General features: G+C 39.7%; 1 protein-coding gene across 1 annotated transcript; it reads right to left on the bottom strand.

Moving 5' to 3' along the window:
* Positions 1-10,014: 10,014 nt before the first annotated feature.
* Positions 10,015-19,560, bottom strand: LOC124776592. The gene is made up of 2 exons (XM_047251650.1): positions 18,910-19,560; positions 10,015-10,163 (listed from the first exon to the last, which is right to left on the bottom strand). Exons 1-2 carry the CDS (start codon positions 19,195-19,197, stop codon positions 10,083-10,085), a joined length of 369 nt encoding a protein of 122 aa, XP_047107606.1. The 5' UTR covers positions 19,198-19,560; the 3' UTR covers positions 10,015-10,082.
* Between the last annotated feature and the right edge of the window lie 92 nt (positions 19,561-19,652).

The raw sequence follows: 19,652 nt of genomic DNA on the forward strand, positions 1-19,652 counted from the left end.
ATATGTGCACGAGTTGTCTCTTAGTGATTGTGTGAATGTGTATGTGCTTTCATTTTCTGACAAAGGCTATGGCCAAAAATTTAGTTGTGAGAATGTGATTGTCTTTGCTACATGCCTGTCTGTGGCTCAGCAATTATCTTTATGGGGAGTCGCTACCTATCCTCTTTAGTTTTGATTATCAGAGTATTCCCACAAGTTATCTGTTGCATGGATTGATCACTGCAGTCTCATTTCATCAACATGGTGTCTGTGACAACATGGTGTCTGTGACACGTGAATAGCTGGCCACACGAGTGGATTTCAAAACAGGCCAAAAACAATTTTTGTGGTTATCTCTAATGGATCGGGCCTGCCGATCTGAAGCCCATCGTTTCCCACTAATGTGCAGGCCCTGCACGTTGGATCTAGTCTCACTAGTCTCACCGATCTACCCGCAAGTCAGGTCTGTTTGTGTGTGGCATAATGCAGTGGATTTTCATGGTTTATCCATGGATCCAGGATGCAGTGCTTTTCGGCAAGCCAGAGAGTGATGGATTTCAGAACTGTGACTGTCTCACTGCAAGTCCATTGTACAGTGCAGAGTTTTACAGACATTTTATTTATTCTAGTACATTTTGACACTTCGAAAGTAGTTTATTTATATTAGAAAGCACGGATGATAAAAAGAAGTAAATTTTGGCAGTTGCTGGGAGTTTGTACACTATGTACTCATGTATTTCTTAATAGAAAAATCGCACAATACTTGTAAAGTAATAGACATAACACAGTGAGTAATAACTGACAATAACAAACATAATAGAACCAACATTTTATTGGCAGTCACCTATAGTGTTGGTTTACACAGCTCTTCCCCACTTTATGCATATCTTTGAAGAGGCCCACCTTTTTTTTTGTTGCTGTTGTTGTTGTTGTTGTGGTCTTCAGTCCTGAGACTGGTTTGATGCAGCTCTCCATGCTACATTATCCTGTGCAAGCTTCTTCATCTCCCAGTACCTACTACAGCCTACCTCCTTCTGAATCTGCTTAGTGTATTCATCTCTTGGCCTCCCTCTTCGATTTTTACCCTCCACGCTGCCCTCCAATACTAAATTGGTGATCCCTCGATGTCTCAGAACATGTCCTACAAACTGATCCCTTCTTCTAGTCAAGTTGTGCCACAAGCTCCTCTTCTCCCCAATTCTATTCAATACCTCCTCATTAGTTATTTGATCTACCCATTTAATCTTCAGCATTCTTCTGTAGCACCACATTTCGAAAGCTTCTATTCTCTTTTTGTCTAAACTATTTATCATCCTCGTTTCACTTCCATACATGGCTACACTCCGTACAAATACTTTCAGAAACGACTTCCTGACACTTAAATCTATGCTCAATGTTAACAAATTTCTCTTCTCCAGAAACACTTTCCTTGCCATTGCCAGTCTACATTTTATATCCTCCCTACTTCGACCATCATCAGTTATTTTGCTCCCCGAATAGCTAAACTCCTTTACTACTTTAAGTGTCTCATTTCCTAATCTAATTCCCTCAGCATCACCCAACTTAATTCAACTACATTCCATTATCCTTGTTTTGCTTTTGTTGATGTTCATCCTATACCCTCCTTTCAAGACACTGTCCATTCCGTTCAACTGCTCTTCCAAGTCTTTTGCTGTCTCTGACAGAATTACAATGTCATTGGCGAACCTCAAAGTTTTTATTTCTTCTCCATGGACTTTAACACCTACTACCAACTTTTCTTTTGTTTCCTTTATTGCTTGCTCAATATACAGATTGAATAGCATCATGGAGAGGCTACAACCCTGTCTCACTCCCTTCCCAACCACTTCTTCCCTTTCATGTCCCTCGACTCTTATAACTGCCATCTGGTTTCTGTACAAACTGTAAATAGCATTTTGCTCCCTGTATTTTACCCCTGCCACCTTCAGAATTTCAAAGAGAGCTTTCTCTAAGTCTACAAATGCTAGAAATGTAGGTTTGCTATTCTTAATCTTTCTTCTAAGATAAGTCGTAGGGTCAGTATTGCCTCACGTGTCCCAACATTTCTACAGAATCCAAACTGATCTTTACCGAGGTCGGCATCTACCAGTTTTTCCATTCGTCTGTAAAGAATTCGCAGTAGTATTTTGCAGTTGTAACTTATTAAACTGATAGTTCGGTAATTTTCACATCTGTCAACACCTGCTTTCTTTGGGATTGGAATTATTATATTCTTCTTGAAGTCTGAGGGTATTTCGCCTGTTTCATATATCTTGCTCACCAGATGGTAGAGTTTTGTCAGGACTGGCTCTCCCAAGGCTGTCAGTAGTTCTAATGGAATGTTTGTCTACTCCCGGGGCCTTGTTTCAACTCAAGTCTTTCAGTGCTCTGTCAAACTCTTCACGCAGTATCATATCTCCCATTTCATCTTCATCTACCTCCTCTTCCATTTCCATAATATTGTCCTCAAGTACATCGCCCCTGTATAGTCCCTCTACATACTCCTTCCACCTTTCTGCTTTCCCTTCTTTGCTTAGAACTGGGTTTCCATCTGAGCTCCTGATATTCATGCAAGGGGTTCTCTTTTCTCCAAAGGTCTCTTTAATTTTCCTGTAGGCAGTATCTATCTTACCCCTCATGAGATAAGCCTCTACATCCTTACATTTGTACTCTAGCCATCCCTGTTTAGCCATTTTGCACTTCCTGTCAATCTCATTTTTGAGACGTTTGTATTTCTTTCTGCCTGTTTCACTTACTGCATTTTTGTACTTTCTCCTTTCATCAATTAAATTCAGTATCTCTTCTGTTACCCAATGATTTCTATTAGCCCTCGTCTTCTTACCTACTTCATCCTCTGCTGCCTTCACTACTTCATCCCTCAGAGCTACCCATTCTTCTTCTACTGTATTTCTTTCCCCCATTCCTGTCAATTGTTCTCTTATGCTCTCCCTGAAACGATGTACAACCTCTGGTTTAGTCAGTTTATCCAGGTCCCATCTCCTTAAATTCCCACCTTTTTGCACTTTCTTCAGTTTTAATCTACAGTTCATAACCAATAGAGTGTGGTCAGAGTCCACATCTGCCCCTGGAATTGACTTACAATTTAGAATCTGGTTCCTAAATCTCTGTCTTATCATTATATAATCTATCTGAAACCTTCTAGTATCTCCAGGGTTATTCCATGTATACAACCTTCTTTCATGATTCTTGAACCAAGTGTTAGCTATGATTAAGTTATGCTCTGTGCAAAATTCTATTAGGCGACTTCCTCTTTCATTTCTTAGCCCCAATCCATATTCACCTACTATGTTTCCTTCTCTTCCTTTTCCTACTGTCGAATTCCAGTCACCCATGACTATTAAATTTTCATCTCCCTTCACTACCTGAATAATTTCTTTCATTTCATCCTACATTTCATCAATTTCTTCATCATCTGCAGAGCTAGTTGGCATATAAACTTGTACTACTGTAGTAGGCTTGGGCTTTGTGTCTATCTTTGCCACAATAATGCGTTCGCTATGCTGTTTGTAGTAGCTTACCTGCACTCCTATTTTTTTATTCATTATTAAACCTACTCCTGCATTACCCCTATTTGATTTTGTATTTATAACTCTGTAGTCACCTGACCAAAAGTCTTGTTTCTCCTGCCACCTAGCTTCACTAATTCCCACTATATCTGACTTTAACTTATCCATTTCCCTTTTTAAATTCTCTAACCTACCTGCCTGATTAAGGGATCTGACATTCCACGTTCCAATCCGTAGAACGCCAGTTTTCTTTCTCTTGATAACGACGTCCTCTTGAGTAGTCCCCGCCCGGAGATCCGAATGGGGGACTATTTTACCTCCAGAATATTTTACCCAAGAGGACGCCATCATCATTTAATCATACAGTAAAGCTGCATGCCCTCGGGAAAAATTACGGCTGTAGTTTCCCCTTGCTTTCAGCCGTTCGCAGTACCACAACGGCAAGGCTGTTTTGGTTAGTGTTACAGGGCCAGATCAGTCAATCATCCAGACTGTTGCCCCTGCAACAACTGAAAAGGCTGCTGCCCCTGTTCAGGAACCACACGTTTGTCTGGCCTCTCAACAGATACCCCTCTGTTGTGGTTGCACCTATGGTACGGCTATCTGTATCACTGAGGCATGCAAGCCTCCCCACCAATGGCAAGGTCCATGGTTCATGGAGGTTATTTCTGAACATCAGTGGTCTTAACGAAACATATATACCATGTGGTTTGCTTTCTCCATCTAAAAACAGTTCATTACAAAAGATGTTGGTGTTAGTACTTAAGATTTTTCTTCACATGTTTAGAAATACAGAAGCCCTTACATTTTACTTAACCCTGAGCTCTCGATATTTGTCAGGGAAAAATGCTACAAATTTTCTGGAAATCAGGGAAATAGCAAGGACTTTCAGGTGGGAAACTTATGACAACCCTGATTCCAGTCAACATTGTCAAAAGCTCTCTCTATGTGTACAAATGCTATAAATATAGTTTTGCCTTTTCTTAACCTATCTTGTAAAATAAGTCGTAGGGTCAATATTGCCTCACGTGTTCCAATATTTCTACAGAATCCAAACTGATCTTCCCCGAGGTAGGCTAATACCAGTTTTTCCATTCTTTGGGACTGGAATTATTATATTCTAATATTATGAAAAGGAAAGTTGCTACTCACCATATAGCAGAGATGCTGAGTCGCTGATATGCACGAAACTGCAGTCCTGTGTGTGAGTTGCGTTTGGTTTGCGTGTGTGCGTATGTGTGTCTAGGGTTGACAAAGGCCTTTTGGGCCAAAAGCTTTAATTGTGACAGTCTTTTTGCTATGCATATCTGCGACTCAGTATCTCCGCTATATGGTGAGCAGCATCTTTCCTTCTCATAACAGTGTTACATTCCATCCTGGATTTAATTATTATATTCTTGTAGAAGTCTGAGGCTATTTCGCCTGCCTCATACATGTTGCTCACCAGATGGAAGAGTTTTGTCATGACTGGCTCTCCCACAGCTATCAGTAGTTCTAAAGGAATGTTGTCTACTCCCGGAGCCTTGTTTCGATTCAGGTCTTTCAGTGCAGTATCGTATCTCCCATTTCATCTTCATCTATGTCGTCTTTTATTTTCTTAATATTGCTCTCTAGTACATTGCCCTTGGATAGACCCCCTCTCATTGCCTGTGTCATATGTTGACTACAGCCTGAAACTTCAGGAATAGTCCTGGGAGCAAATCTGCAACTTTATTACCTTTGAATTCTGGGTTGCCACAGTTTCTGAAAATAAGGGTATTTCAAACATGTCAGGAAAATCAGGGAAATATCAGGGGAATTTGAAGAAGCACTGGAAAAATCTTGTTTTTGTCTCTGTAGATGAAATGGTTTGTTTACTGATGTGCCATGCATCGTCGCTTGTTGGGTGCAGCTGAGTACATTCGCCGCTTCCCTACTCCCCTCATTACTACTGCTTCTCCCCTTCCTACCACTCCCCTCAGATTGCAGTCAGTGCTGCCACCACTTCTTGCCACTGGGCTAGCAGCTGTCGATGAGAGGCAGGGAGGCATGAGGAGTGGTTTGGTTGGATCTGATTCTTGGAGACTGTAGACGCAGCGGCCAGAGATTGCGGTCGTGTGTACATGAATTGTGTCTGAGTGATTGTGTGAATGTGTGTGTGCTCTTGTTTTCTGACAAAAGCTATGGCTGAAAATTTAATTGCGAGAGTGTGATTGTCATTTCTGTGTGGTTGTCTGCAGGTCAGCAATCATCTGTACAGTGAGTTGCTACCCATCCTCATTATTATTGACTCTCAGAGTATTTGAACAACTTATCTTTTGCATGGATTGGTCTCATTTCATTTTTTTTATCTACAAATTCCATAGATCCTGTTATGTGTATGACGCTAGGATGTAGAACGACTTTAATATATGTTCACATGCTGTCTGTGGCTCGTGAATAGCTGGTTACAGATTGGATTTCCGTAACATTGCAAAACTGCAGGCCGTTTCTGCGGGTATGTGTAATGGACTGGGCCTGCTGATCTGAAGCCATTCAGTTCCCTCCAACGTGCAGGCCCTGCCCTCTGGTCAGGTCTCAGCAATCTGCCTGCAGGCTGCGTCTGTTTGTGTGTAGCGTAATGCAGTGGATTTTCGTGGTTTATCCATGGATCCAGGACTGTGGTTCTCCTCAGCAGGATGGAGGCCATGGGCGATGGATTTCAGGAATTGCGACTGTCTATTCTATTTATTTATTTATTTATTCCGTGTGATCTGATGGTACACAGTGTGTTGCAGATGTCGGAAAATATCATTTAACATTGTTAACATATATTAACATAGGCCTATGGTATCCTAATGTATTATATTGCTCAATGTTTTCAATTTAATACGAACAGCAAGATTACTGTCCTAAGTATTCATTTACAGAGTAAAAACAGTGACACAACAAATATGACTTCATGACACAACAAATATGACTGCAAGTACATTGTACAGCATGGTATTTTATACACATTTTATTTGTTCTAGTGCAGTTTGGCGCTTCAAAAGTAGTTTATATGTTAGAAACTATGGACAATAAGAAGAAGAAAACTGTCAGTTGCTGGTGGTTTGTACGCTATGTACTCATATATTTCTCGAAAGTAAAATCTGACGTTACCTGTAAAATAATAGACATTGCTCAGTGGGTAATAATCAACAATAATGAAGATAGCAGAACCAACATTTTATTGGTGGTCACCTACAGTGTTGGTTTACACATTTCTTCCCCACATTATAAACTTCTTTCAAGAGGCCTACTTTTTTCTGAGGTTATTTCTGAAACCAGTGGAGGTATTTTAAATCTGTCTTGCGACTCCAAGGGAATGCATATTTTTGTCACCAAATGTGTTTCATTTTTATTGAAATAAAGTAACATCAGTGGTCTTAATGATATACTGTTTGGCTTCCGCAACTTCACATACAGAGCTTGATTTTGCTGTAGATTAGTTCTCACTGCTTCATGCAATTTAGAATTCTTTTATTTATGTGCTGTAATTAATAAAACATAATTTTGTTGGCTTCCCCAGGGAGTTGTATTAATATAAAGCTCTTGGTCTGCTAGTCAGACAATGTTGCTAGTTACATCAAAACTTTTGATGACTTGGCCTGGATGTAAACCTAAGAAATTTGGCAAAGAAAAGTGATTAAACAAAAGCCCCAAACGTAAACCTATGGAGCCACGTATATACCATGCTGATTCTAAAGAGTGGAAAAAAAAGGCCAGCCCAAAATGTGGTTTTGGAATTTCTGTGACAACAAATCTACTTGTGGATCAACTACTGTAAAATGAACAACTGTGTACATATTTTCAGCCAGCTGGAGAGTGCCACTCACTACACATTTAAACATGAACATGAGTTCATAACGTGCTCAGTGAGGAGAGGACAGTCACCAATAGCAGTAAAATATACTGGCCTTTAAGACCACCTGATTGTTCTGCTTGTGGTTTTACCTGTGTGGCAAGTTGAATTGTCAAGTGTACTCAGATAATCCCTGCGCACTCAAAAAGCTACGGTGGAACAGTGAAAATGCTATTGCTGCTGTTACTCAGTTAGAGCTTTTGTGTGTTGATAGACAGCATACATTGTGATCCCAGCAGAGGCCATTTACAGCACTGTCCATGAAGAGCAATTCTCCCTGACTTAACTTATTTCCTGCCAGTCTGATATACACATTTCCCAGCCAGTTTTCTCTTGACCACTGTACATGTCATATGAGTGCATCATGTCTGCTGAAAACATTATAATGTAAGTCAACTGTGAAGTTAGAGTAAAGCTGTGTATATAGATGATCCCCCCTTTTTTATTTTCATATAAGTTCCAATACAAGTGAGAGCCAAACTTGCTATTGAACTGGTTGGTATATGTTCTTTGCTGTAACTGGAACAAACCAGGATATGACAACATTCTGCTTCTGACTGATGGATTATAGAACAAATGTAACAGTTCAGAAAATATTCACTTGGTTCCTAGACTAAACTCCTCTCTCTCTCTCTCTCTCTCTCTCTCTCTCTCTCTCTCTCTCTCTCTCTCTCTCATTTTCTCTCTCTCTGGTGTCTGGCAATTGTCGTTGTGATGCTGTGAACTTTTCTTTACATACTGTGATAATTCCGCCATTAAAAAAGCTTTTTTTTTCTTTTCTTTAATTATTCAACATCTACATACAAATTTTGTAGTAAGTCCTGCATCAAAAGTTTTTTTTCATTATTCAATATCTACATACAAACTCTGGAAACCACTCTCAAGTGTATGGCAGGTGATAAGTGGAGCATCATCTGTTATGCTTTCTTCCCATACCAGTTGCATATGGAGTTAAGGAAGAATTACTACTTAAATGACTCTGGCTGTGCTGTAACTAGTCTAATCTTACTTTCACAGTCCCTACAGCACTGATACACTGAGAGATGAATATTTCTCAACTTCTGACTTAATATTGGATATAAAACTGTATAATAAACATTTTTGAATTAATCGATGTCTGTCTTCAAGCATTTGCCAATTCAGGCTTTTTGTGACAGAAAGAATAAAGGTAACCATCCACTGTAGAGTTGCAGTGGTGTAAAGTCAATGCCAGGTATGCAGTATTTGACAATGAGTGAAATTACAAAGATGTGTGTGTATGTATGACCCCTCCCCCCATGTGCGTGCGTGCTTGCGTGCGTGGGAGCTCTTCCAATGCACCAATTTGCAGTGCGTGCACGGGGGCACACACGCATGCCCACCCACATGCATGCACCCACCCACATGCCCACTCATGCAGCTGCAAATTGGTGTGTTGGATGAGCTTCCGAGAGTCTCGAACCTGTGATACCTCTACCTGATTACTACCCTCTCCCATGGATCCTGTACCCTCTGCAGAAAGTACAGGACCTGTTATACTCATCCACTTGAGTGTAAGTGATGTGTCAATTGCAGATCTAGGCATCCTACACTGGGTGGATGGGAACCAGGGAGGACTCAGGGTGCTGCACCGATCCCCCTAATCAACAAGTTTGAGGTGCTGTCTTTCACTTAAGCTGAAACAGAACCAGTGGGACTCACTTCACCTGTTTTGGGAAACCTGTTTTGTACAGTGTCAGGAGGAGGCAAAAGCAAAAGTGTAGGGGTTTATAAATCGTCAGCAGTTCAAACATATGGCAAATGATGGTGACCCTTAGGTAAATGGCAAAAAGGGACGGGAGAGGACACCAGGTACCCTCAGTGTGTATGCCAGGGGGCCTCGTTCAACATGCTGCAGAGGCTACTCCAGCAGCCATTGAGGGAAAATAGTGCACCCAACTGCAGATTGTGTTGCACGTTGGAATAATTGATGCCTGTCATTTGGGCTCTGAGGCCATTTTTGGGTCACTCCAGTGACTAGCAGAGAAGGTTGAGAAGACCAGCCTTGCACATGGAGTTTCAATGAAGCTCACAATTTGCAGCATTGTCCCTAGAACTAATTGTGCCCTTTGGTTCTGAGTCAAGGAGGAGGACTGAACCAGAGACTTCAAAGGTGCTGTAACAAGCTATGCTGTGACTCCTTGGACTTGCACCATAGGGTTGAGAACTGTAGGGTCCCTGGGTCAGGTGTGCACTACACATCAGAGGCTGCTACTCAGGTAGCTGACTATGTATGGGTTGCAGACAAAGGTTTTTAGGTTAGGTGACTCTCCATCCAATCCAGATAATCATAGCTGTATAAAATACCACCTTTAAATGTCAGAGAGGAGAGAAGCATTTTAATTATCACTAATGTTGAATGAGAATAAATTACATGGTTTCTGTAGTTCTATCTATTATTGGACAATTGTAATAATGAATTATCAGTCGTACCAATGGATCAACTTGGGACATTACTTATTGAACGACTGTCATAGTTTGGGCCTCCACCATTCACCACTACAAAGACAAGTGAAAACCAGAAAATTTCTTTCACAGTTAATAAAAGTTCACATATCTTACCTTAGCTGCTGCATATGATTATTCAACTTTGGTATCCTTAGGCATTGTTGCTTCAGGAAGTCCCAGTGTTAGAAGTTGCTGATGTACTAATTTTTTAAATAAAACATGGCGTATATCACTTTTCTTGATTTGTATTATGAGCAATTTGGATTTACATTGAAGATGTATACATTTCTTGTCTGACAGCCTCCAAAAGTGTCTCTCACAAACAGCTTCTGAAAGACAAAAATGCAGACTCACTGACTGACTGACTCTCTCCCTGCCTCTTTTGCGTGCCAATTTCTTACTGATTCTCTTCGACTTACTCTATCCCTCGTGGCTCATGCACCATTTTTTTAAATACAGGGTTATTACAAATGATTGAAGCGATTTCACAGCTCTACAATAACTTTATTATTTGAGATATTTTCACAATGCTTTGCACACACATACAAAAGCTCAAAAAGGTTTTTCAGGCATTCACAAATGTTCGATATGTGCCCCTTTAGTGATTCGGCAGACATCAAGCCGATAATCAAGTTCCTTCCACACTCGGCGCAGCATGTCCCCATCAATGAGTTCGAAAGCATTGTTGATGCGAGCTCGCAGTTCTGGCACGTTTCTTGGTAGAGGAGGTTTAAACACTGAATCTTTCACATAACCCCACAGAAAGAAATCGCATGGGGTTAAGTCGGGAGAGCGTGGAGGCCATGACATGAATTGCTGATCGTGATCTCCACCACGACCGATCCATCGGTTTTCCAATCTCCTGTTTAAGAAATGCTGAACATCGTGATGGAAGTGCGGTGGAGCACCATCCTGTTGAAAGATGAAGTCAGCGCTGTCGGTCTCCAGTTGTGGCATGAGCCAATTTTCCAGTATGTCCAGATACACGTGTCCTGTAACGTTTTTTTCGCAGAAGAAAAAGGGGCCGTAAATTTTAAACCGTGAGATTGCACAAAACATGTTAACTTTTGGTGAATCGCGAATTTGCTGCACGAATGCGTGAGGATTCTCTACCGCCCAGATTCGCACATTGTGTCTGTTCACTTCACCATTAAGAAAAAATGTTGCTTCATCACTGAAAACAAGTTTCGCACTGAACACATCCTCTTTCATGAGCTGTTGCAACTGCGCCGAAAATTCAAAGCGTTTGACTTTGTCATCGTGTGTCAGGGCTTGTAGCAATTGTAAGCGGTAAGGCTCCTGCTTTAGTCTTTTCCGTAAGATTTTCCAAACCGTCGGCTGTGGTACGTTTAGCTCCCTGCTTGCTTTATTCGGCGACTTCCGCGGGCTACGCGTGAAACTTGCCCGCACGCGTTCAACCATTTCTTCGCTCACTGCAGGCCGACCCATTGATTTCCCCTTACAGAGGCATCCAGAAGCTTTAAACTGCGCATACCATCGCCGAATGGAGTTAGCAGTTGGTGGATCTTTGTTGAACTTCATCCTGAAGTGTCGTTACACTGTTACGACTGACTGATGTGAGTGAATTTCAAGCATGACATACGCTTTCTCGGCTCCTGTCGTCATTTTATCTCACTGCGCTCTCGAGCGCTCTGGTGGCAGAAACCGGAAGTGCGGCTTCAGCCGAACAAAACTTTATAAGTTTTTATACGTATCTGTAGTGTGTCGTGACCATATGTCAATGAATGGAGCTACAGTGAATTTGTCAAATCGCTTCAATCATTTGTAATAGCCCTGTATAAAACTGATCAATCGAATGCACTGTTAAATGTAAGATTTACAAATTAACAATTAAAGACATTAGAAGTTTTTCATTACCTACATCAAAAAATGGGCCACATATTGCCCTACATGTTCTGATGTGCATTCTGGAAGAGTTTACTTCATTTCATACACAATTTGAATTAATTTTACAGTACAACAATTTAAATTACATTTTAGTTAATTATTAACTTTGAATAAAATATTGTTAAGGGTATTTTGGACAGCTCTCAAGTAGTGCTATCATTTTAAATAACCATAATGAATAAACATCATAGCTTTTCAGAAATAGGGAAGAAGTAAATTTTCATGGCTGCACAGTTCATATCACAAAATTTCAAAGTAGGGTTATTAACAAATGGCTTATCCCTTTAGTTGCTGATATAAATCGAGTAACACATTAACGTGAAATTTGATCTGAGGTAGTAAACTCATGTGTACTAATTTTTTAAAGGGCAGTTTACTGCTGGAACTGCGTATAGACATAACAGTGTAAAGTCCAGAAAGCTAGAAATTCAAGCTAAAATGACCTCTTCAGAGAATGTTTGATGCGAGGAAGGAATTTCAGATACAGCTGGGAAGGTTGTCCCATTTCAGTACCCCCTCAAGAGGTTTTCCTCACCAAAGGTTAGTGAAATGCTCTTCTACTATCCTGGAAGTGGAATGTAGACAATTTGGAAAAAGAATTACAAGCCAGTACCCAGAGGTAAATTATCGAATACAAAAATAGTGAGATTCAGGTGGTGTCAAGCACCAAAAACATTAAATCATTAAATTATATAAAAGAAATCATGGGTACTAAGTGTAACACACAAAACATATAAAATTATACAGGTATAGCTTTAATAGTGTGTAACACTTTATAGACAAACACACATGGCTCTGAGCACTATGGGACTTAACAGCTGTGGTCATCAGTCCCCTAGAACTTAGAACTACTTAAACCTAACCAACATAAGGAGATCACACACATCCATGCCTGAGGCAGGATTCGAACCTGCGACTGTAGCAATCGCGCGGTTCCGGACTGCGCGCCTAGAACCGCGAGACCACCGCGGCCGGCATAGACAAACAATCTGAAATATAAAAATGTACTGTGGTATGAGAATTCAATTACAACAAAACATCCTAAATAGCACATATGAGACACACCCATGGTGTGAATCAAAATGAAGTCCAAAATAGGTAACATAGGATTCCAACCTAAGACATAGAAAACACATTTTTACATTCATCTTGAAATTTCATTTCCTTATGTAAGTTATTTCTTCTGGTGGGATCTCCACCCTATACAGTCCAATGTGGAACTTCAGGCAACACTGTCTTTTCAGTACCTGATACCACACACAGTATAAGTTTGCATCCTAATGGACGAGATATCACATACAATAAACAAAAGTTTCAGTAATTTATGTACATTCATGATATTGTTTTTCCATTTAACTCACTTCTCACTTCAAAAAGTAGTTCTTGAAATAGGTCATATCACCACAATACTAGGCAAAACACATAGTAAAAATAATATATAAGAAATAGTAAGATATTGACTTAGAAAAGTGTAACCATCATATAACACATTTCATTAGTATCCTAAAATTGGATGATTTTCCTTCCCCTGTACACACAGAATCTCAGAGGCAATGGATAAGTCTAGTATGAAAGCAAACAGGTAAATCAGCATCCACCTCACAGTAATCCAAACAGGAAACTTCCATGAGACAGAACACTTACTCAGCCTGACACCTACATAATATCTCAAGTGTGACTCTAACCCAATAATATATGTATGTGTAATATCAAAAATCATACATAATGATTGTGTATTAAGTGCCCAGATCAAAATTATCATCTTTGTGTTATAGGAGTACAGTCTCAATGTACATTTAATCATCTTCAATCTGTATCACAGGATCCACAGCATCATCATCTTGAAGTTTCTTGAAAAATACATATTTTTAGAAGAAAGGCTGTATGACATAGCAGTAAACTTAGCTTTAAATTCCAAATTTTCCATACAGCACTTAGGATCTAGAAAGCTCATACATATTATAGTATAGAAGTGAGAGTTCCTTGACCTAGTCTTGGCCAGGTGTGTCATTCAGTTAGCATGTAATTAATCAGTTAGTTAGTTAAACAAGCAAAAATCATCACAAACGGTATTCACAAAATAAATGAGTGTAACGCATTAGCACTTAGTCTAAATGGGTCATGAAAAAATCAGGTAAGTATATATAATTCCAGGGTTGCCACAAGTTTCCCAAAGTGAAATTCCCTGATTTCCAGACAAGTTTCAATATTTTTCCCTTACAAATTTTGAGATCTCGAGGGTAAGTTAAGACAGAAGTTGACAGTCTGTCTTTGCAACTACAGTATAGGAAACAATAGTACAAATGAGGAGAAAATATCTTTTTTCTAAATTTAAAAAAAAAAAAAAACCACCACTTGCAAGAAGATAGCATTTCCTGCTGTGAGCAAAAATCTTAAGTACTAACTTCAACATCTTTTGTAATGAACTGTTTTTAGATGGAGAAAGCAAGCCAAACTGTATATCATTAAGACCACTGATGTTACTTTATTTCAATAAAGATGAAACACATTTGGTGACAAAAATATGCATTCCCTTGGAGTCGCAAGACAGATTTAAAATACCTTCACTGGTTTCAGAAATAACCTCAGAAAAAAGTAGGCCTCTTGAAAGAAGTTTATAATGTGGGGAAGAAATGTGTAAACTAACACTGTAGGTGACCACCAATAAAATGTTGGTTCTGCTATCTTCATTATTGTTGATTATTACCCACTGTGCAATGTCTATTATTTTACAGGTAACGTCAGATTTTACTTTCGAGAAATATATGAGTACATAGCGTACAAACTGCCAGCAACTGACAGTTTTCTTCTTCTTATTGTCCATAGTTTCTAACATATAAACTACTTTTGAAGTGCCAAACTGTACTAGAACAAATAAAATGTGTATAAAATACCATGCTGTACAATGTACTTGCAGTGAGACAGTTGCAATTCCTGATATCCATCACCCATGGTCTCTGGCCTGCTGAGGAGCACCACAGTCCTGGATCCATGGACAAACCACGAAAATCCACTGCATTACGTTACACACAAACAGATGCAGCCTGCAGGCAGATTGCTGAGACCTGACCCGAGGGGCAGGGCCTGCACATTAGAGGGAACTGAATGGCTTCAGATCGGCTGGCCCAGTCCATTACACATACCCGCAGAAACGGCCTGCAGTTTTGCAATGTTATGGAAATCCAATCTGTGGCCAGCTATTCACGGGCCACAGACAGCATATTGATGAAATGAGACCAATCCATGCAACAGGTAAGTTGTTCAAATACTCTGAGACTCAATAATAATGAGGATGGGTAGCAACTCACTGCACAGATGATTGCTGACCTGCAGACAACCACACAGAAAAGAAAATCACACTCTCGCAATTAAATTTTCAGCCATAGCTTTTGTCAGAAAACAAGAGCACACACACATTCACACAATCACTCAGACACAATTCATGTACACACGGCCGCAATCTCTGGCTGTCCCTCCCTCTCCTGTATACTTATGATATGACTCCCAATGACTTCTCCCTCTTTCCTCAGATGAAGAAACAATTACATAGGAGATATTTACAGGATGACACCGCGGTGATTTTCAGTGTACTTTTCCTGATCAGCCAAAATGCAGACTATTACCAACATGGTCTTTGCCAAATCACCCATCACTGGGAAAAATGTATTGAAGAGTACATATGTCAGAAAGAAGTAACACCATCAGCAAGTTCTGTGGTTGTAGCTTGATTTTTTCAGTCCATTAATTATAATTTAATGTCTACCCTTCATAAACATTAATGGCCATACACTAAAAAAATATTTTATGTATGAAATTAAGTAGGACTTTGCTAACTAACAAGCTAAAATCGAGTCAACATGTACATGTAGTCAAATTAATCAGGAAATGCAATCAGCATGTTAGTTCTCTCATTGAGTTGGCATGAGAGGCGGGTGTTATTTTGTATGCTTTAACTCCCTGTTGTCTTACTGATTTATCCTTTTGTCAATGCATCTACTGTGGGTAGTACACTCACTCAGCAAAAGCAAGAAAAAGGAATGTTGTGCAAAGTAAGTAATGAGACAAGCAGTACAGTCCATTGAGAACTGCCATCTGTTGTTCCAACTACTGTTCCCTGTTAATCTTTGAAAAATATTTTTCAGGCATTTGATACCAACTTCAATATAAAACTGCCTCTAATCATTTTCTAATTTCATCCAATAATTTTCTATTATGTCTTTTTGTATCTCCAGAATACAGCAAAATACTCCCTTGGTTCTACCCATCATCCATTTGCTGGCTATGTGATGCACCCATTTCATTGTCATTGCAGTCATAATTAATTCCACTATGGTCTGTTCCCTGACCAATTTGTTTGTTTTCCTCTCTCTTCTATTAACTACCTAAATACGTGGTCACATAGCTGAACATTAGCTTTGAATGGGTTTCACACTATTGTCTGTGTGTCATGGCCAGAAGCTGAAACTAGTAATACACTCTGATAGTGAACTTTCTGTTCTAGGCACAATTGAGTCTCCATTTTGAACACTTTACTATGTAACTAAAGTACTCCAAGCCATTTTTACTCTTCTATTTATTTCTTTTGCTTTCAATCTAGTCTTTATCTACAACTGCCCTAAGAATAAAAACTCACTAACTATTTCTATGACTTCATTCTATAATTGTACTTTTTGTACAACTGAGGAAACTGCAGTTTCTTTCAAAGTGGCACCTTCTCTGCTAATCTTGTTGTACTACAACCACATCTATGTAGATACTCCGCAAGCCACTGTACGGTGCACAGCGGAGGGTACCCTGTAACATTACTTTCCCCTCCTGGTCTCCTTGCAAATAAAGTGAGGGAAAAATGACTGTCTGTATGCCTCCGTATGAGCCCTAATTTCTCATATCTAATCTTCGTAGTCCTTACATGTGATTTATGTTGGTGGCAGCAGAGATGTTTGGCAGTCAGCTTCTAATGCCAGTTCTCTAAATTTTGTCAATAGTGTTTCTCGAAAAGAACATTGCCTTCCCTCCAGGGATTCCATTTGAGTTCCTGAAGCATCTGTGTAACACTTACATGTTGTTTGAATCTACCAGTAACAAATCTAGCCACCGGCCTCTGAACTGCTTTGATGTCTTCCTTCAATCCGACATGGTACAGATCCTAAACACTCGAGTAGTACTCAAGAATAGGTCACCCAAGTGTCCTATATGAGGTTTCCTTTACAAGTCAACCACTCTTTCCTAAAATTCTCCCAATAAACTGGAGTCATCCATTTGCCTCCTGTACCACAGTTTTCACATACTTGTTCCACCTCATATCACTTTGCAACATTACATCCAGACATTTAACCCTTTGTCTTACAGTTTAAGTTCCATTAGCATGAGCCTTAAGTGGCTGCAAGGTACAGATGCGCCTTACGATTCCCAGAGCTTACACACGCTAAGGCTGTGGTGCACTACGCCTGGTGGCATCCGAAGTCATGCAGACGCCCTCGGGATTTGTAAGTACATGTGTGAGATACCAGTAACGTGACATTTCTACAGGTATCATAAATAATGACGATTAGTTGCCCATTGGAAACGAAACATTCATCGTCTCAAATGCAACAATATGTTCACAAACGTTTTATTTCCCTTTATAAGCAAACATACATTGATGAAATACATCTTAATAATAATATTCACAACAATGCAATGATCTAAGACTGTATAATATTTTGTTCAAAACATTCTGGGACCTGTTACATTAGTACGTTGGCAAACATATTTTCAAACTCAACGTCTTCACAATGACGTGTACACGAATTTAATAGTCTTTGATTGTATGACATCGTTCAAAACAATCTGTCACATGTAATGCAACCCAGCACTTTTTGCATTCCCACCTTGTTTTGCTGCACACTACACAAGCTCTCACAGGATTTACTTTTGTTGGTGTTGGATCAACACATTTGGGGAAATGCGCCCAATGTTACACATGCAGTCTTTGTGGTATATCGCCGGATGCTAATCGTCCCATTCGATTATATTCCGGTAAAGGTATAGTTTTCAACAATGATTCTGCAATGTGAATCCTATATTGTGTGTAGCTCTGTTGTTTGCCGCAATTTATTCTGTAATACAAAATGTACGTGTTAAATAAAGCAACATTAAATAGGTAAAAGAATATCTTGCGGTATCCTTTCATATATTTTCTCATCACAGGGAAGCATGCAAGCATCTGATCTTGGCGATCAATTCCAATAATGCCTCTATTGTATTCGATGACACATTTCGGTTTCCACGACACATTGCGGAGAGGTGTGTCTGTGACAATCATTTCTGCTGTTGTATGTTTTGTGGAAAGCATGTAAACATCTCATTTATCTTTCCATTTCAGTGCCAATATTCCATTACAACTCCTCACTGTATATTCTCCCTTCTTTAATTTTGCCTTTAGGAAGACTGTGGGCATATTTTTTCTGTTTGAGCACACTGTTCCAATCACATTAGTTTTATTGGTGAGGAGAGTTTTGAAATGTTTTGGTGAGGAAAACCAGTTATTTAAATACGGAGTATGCCATTTGTGTAATACCGACTGTGGTAGTTCTAGAACTACACTTTCAAAGGCACTACCACTAGCACCACGTTTGTTACTACCCGTGCATATCTTAAAATCATAGCAGTATCCTGAACTTGACTCAAACAATTTATAAATTTCAATACCAAATCTCGCTCTTTTTGATGGGTTAAATTGTTTGTAGGATAAGCGCCCCTTAAATTTCATTAATGATTCATCAATGGCAATATTCTCTTGCACTGTGTACACTTCCTTGCATTTTTGATTGAACATATCTATGACTGGTCTTAGTTTGTACAGCTTACCTGTGTTGTTAGCTAAACTGTTATTCACTAGATGCAGAAATCTACTAATGTGCAGAAGTCTCCTGAATGGTACCGTCTTCCTAAATATTGGCGTTTCTATAACGGTTTCCTTACTTCAGCCATGATCATACATAGCGCAATGTATATTTTTATTTCATCACAGCCAATAGGAGACCACTTTTGGTCTATTTTTCGTCTCTTCTGTTCATTGTTGAGTATGTCTTGTGCATATCTATTTGTCTCACTTACGATGTTTTCCCATAATGTACTATTAAATATTAAATAGAGAACGTCTAATTCTATTATGCTTGTACTCACATGCTGTAAAGCTGCTTCCTTTATTCCGCAAAGTTCCATATATGTCCAGATTGTTGGTTCATTGTTTTCCGTTTGCCGCATCCACGACTCAGATTGTTGCTGGTAGGTTTGCTCTTCTTCGTCAGTATCATCTTCAGTCACGAGCCACTTACACCGTTTTCGTACAGGAGGTAAAACATTGCTACCACTGTCACTGCCGCTGTCAAAATATCCTGCAAAATCATTGTTGGCTATGCCACCACATGTCTCCCTTTCCTCATGAACATGTTTGCTACACATCAGGAACATTGTGAAAGTATTTTATGATTAACCATTAATACCATACATTTTCTGACTTTCTTTTTCTGAATATGCTATTTGATAAGCTACATTTATTTCTCAGTCATTCGTATCAACTTTTAATGTATACTGTAAAATGCATTTTGCAATGCATTCCAACGTTTATTACATCAATTTACATTTATTGCATTACATAAATGTATTACATAAATGTGACACAAGAATTGAAATTGGAGAACAAGAGCCATAACACGAAGTATATGATATATATACAAACATATGCATGCATGCTTGAGTGCACGCACACACACACACACACACACACACACACACACACACAGGGAGAGTGGGAGAGGGGGAGAGGGGGAGAGGGGGAGAGGGGGAGAGGGAGAGAGGGGGAGAGGGAGAGAGGAGGAGAGAGGAGAGAGGGGAGGGGGAGGGGGGAGGGAGGGAGGGAGGGAGGG

This window comes from Schistocerca piceifrons, chromosome 2 (assembly GCF_021461385.2).
Source record: "Schistocerca piceifrons isolate TAMUIC-IGC-003096 chromosome 2, iqSchPice1.1, whole genome shotgun sequence".
Lineage (NCBI taxonomy): Eukaryota > Metazoa > Arthropoda > Insecta > Orthoptera > Acrididae > Schistocerca > Schistocerca piceifrons.